The 2,492-nt window shown below is 29.7% G+C and overlaps 1 protein-coding gene across 2 annotated transcripts in view; it reads left to right on the top strand.

The window, feature by feature from the left end:
* Positions 1–219: 219 nt before the first annotated feature.
* The window catches only part of LOC108746702 (lipoamide acyltransferase component of branched-chain alpha-keto acid dehydrogenase complex, mitochondrial), a 9,477-nt gene continuing 7,204 nt past the window's right edge, over positions 220–2,492 (top strand). Inside the window, exon 1 of one of the 2 annotated variants that reach the window (XM_018483632.1) lies at positions 220–313. In XM_018483632.1, coding sequence (XP_018339134.1) covers positions 269–313 — 45 coding nt within the window. In that variant the 5' untranslated portion in view covers positions 220–268. Of the gene's footprint in view, positions 314–1,345; positions 1,406–2,492 lie in introns of those variants that run through there. The other variant, XM_018483633.1, reaches the window with a different exon arrangement.

Here is a 2,492-nt window from a genome sequence, read left to right as displayed (position 1 = left end):
TTCATGATCGTGCGTAAACTCTTTGAGTGTCGATCGTACGTTACATTTTGTCAACTCGGAGCAGCTTATGTTCCGCTTCGCTTCACTCATAAATATGAACAAACACGCTCCTTCGACCTCACTCGTATCGTGACGTGAGTCATGATAACGATTGTCTGTCGTTCGGTAACACGAGTATTCCCGAACTTTCGCGATCTGAGTTGTATTCCGGAATTATCCACATTCTCATTATTGCTTTATATTTCTTCTCGATCGGACGGATCAGCTGATGGCTTTTTCTCTTTCCTGGCGATTGCTGACAGTCGCGCGATCGGTAGGTATTGTAAAAATATTATAAAATTACAAAAGTGCGACAGTTGCTGGATGTGATAGAATTCTTCTTCCTATTTGTTAAACTTTAATGGAGATTGCTTCTGTATTAAATATACAGCTGATTTTCAGTCTCTCGACTCACACCTCAAAGCGAAAGAAAGTCAAAAGGATGTTATTTTGACGTTTTGAAGGTCAAAATGATGGCTTTTGGTTGCCAAATTTTACTGTTTGTTGACGTTAAGAATCGAAATAAAGTTACTTTAATTTCCCGTTAACTTCTGTGTGCTCCTTGGGATGTCGCTTCATTATATCATTAGAATGCGCCACGTGCTGATCGCTGTTATCAACAGGCCATGCGCCGAGTTAAACCTTGATACTGACGCTGCAAGTGGTCACATTTTGAAAGTGACGTTTGCATAACGTTGTCATGAGAATAAAAATTTCTCTATTAACACTCTCTATTAACAATAGCATTACGTCATTATAATTTCTCATTCAGTAATACAAATGTAACAGTGCAATTATTGATTAATTAATATATCCAATAAGTAATTGAGCTATAATATAATTGCATTTATTGAAATTCTTCACGTTATGTTTCTTCAAAACTGTGGGTATTCAAAAATATTTATTCACAAAGATACTAGGATTGTTTTACGAATATTCGAAATGTAAATTAAAAAAGAAAGCGCCAATAAGCAATTGCCTTTTAACTATAATTAACTCTTTGATGATTCTATAATAGGTGATTAAATAATAATATATTGTTAAATTTTCTTTCTATAAAATCTATTCGTACTCTTTAGTTGGATCAGGAAAAAAATATAATTATGATAATGAATGGCTCTATTACGTGCATATTGTTCTTTTTATTTCTACACGAATGTCGTTTTCTCGTACATAATGTTAATTAAGAAATTGGATTCAACAGAAACATATGAATAACTTTATGTAATTAAAAAAAAGAACTTATAAAGTTTAAAGTCTGAATATTAGTCTTCTACTAATTTCACTATTTTTACAAATTTCCGTTATTTTATGCTGACAAAATAAAGGCAGATAATGCAGAATGCGAGTGAATGCGAAATCAAAAGTAGGTATTCACAATTATGTTCACAAAAATATTCATTCAAATCAAACGAAAAGTATTTATTCGTTTCTCAATATATATAAAGAAATGTATTTATATTCATATTCATATTATTTATATCATTCATTTATTCGAATTTTGAGCGTATTTGTCAGACACACTAAGTACATTAAGTAATTATTATGTAGGTGCATTGCATTATTTAACATGCATTGCATTATTTATACTGTTGAGTGGGAAATTATAACCACAATAATCCACTAATAATTTATTAATTGCAATTATTAAATTATTAGTTAACTTGTGCTGCTATAAAATCATAAGCAAAAATGATCCGAAATGATTATGTAACTCACGGACAAAACTAATTTATGCGTGATCAATTTTCATTGAATTTGGAACATTATAATAATGAATTGTTTGAGGTTATAGTGAGATTTGTTTTGTTAGCAAAATAGAAAAATTTTGCCGAGTAAATTTGTTCATAGAAACACTACGTTGACTTGTTAAAGCAAACAGTTCGTTTATTTAATAAAACAAACAGCGTATCCATAGCAAAAATGTATTTTGCCGTTACAATAAAATTGCGTTGCTGAAACGTATGGCTGATATGAAAATAAACAATATTGAAGACTAAAAAATGAAGAAATGAAAATTTTGTTATATATTGTAACGGAATAATTTGCAATACTAACGAAGCTGTTTCAGCAAATATAAAATCAGTTTTCTCAACAAATATTTTTTCCATCTATATAATAATTAAAATTGCTAACGAGAAATTTATTACATATTTAGTTCATATAAACATCTAAATTTGCTATACATTCAATTTATATAAACATTTAAGTGTTTGCTGTATCAATAAATATTTTTTCACATGGAGAAAATTGGATAGAATATTTTTTCTTAATTGAGGGAAAAGTCGAGAATCGTTAACCTGGGAATAGTGACCCAGTTTTTTGCGTAACCGATCGCTGCAATATTTTTTATATACACTCCAATAAAAAATCACTATTATTAACTATAACTGTATATTGTTGATTGTTCTACAATTTATTAGTATTTAAAAAAATTACACACACACACACAC

This window comes from Trachymyrmex septentrionalis, unplaced genomic scaffold (genome assembly GCF_001594115.1).
Source record: "Trachymyrmex septentrionalis isolate Tsep2-gDNA-1 unplaced genomic scaffold, Tsep1.0 scaffold188, whole genome shotgun sequence".
Lineage (NCBI taxonomy): Eukaryota > Metazoa > Arthropoda > Insecta > Hymenoptera > Formicidae > Trachymyrmex > Trachymyrmex septentrionalis.
This window is presented reverse-complemented; position numbering and strand designations above follow the sequence as displayed.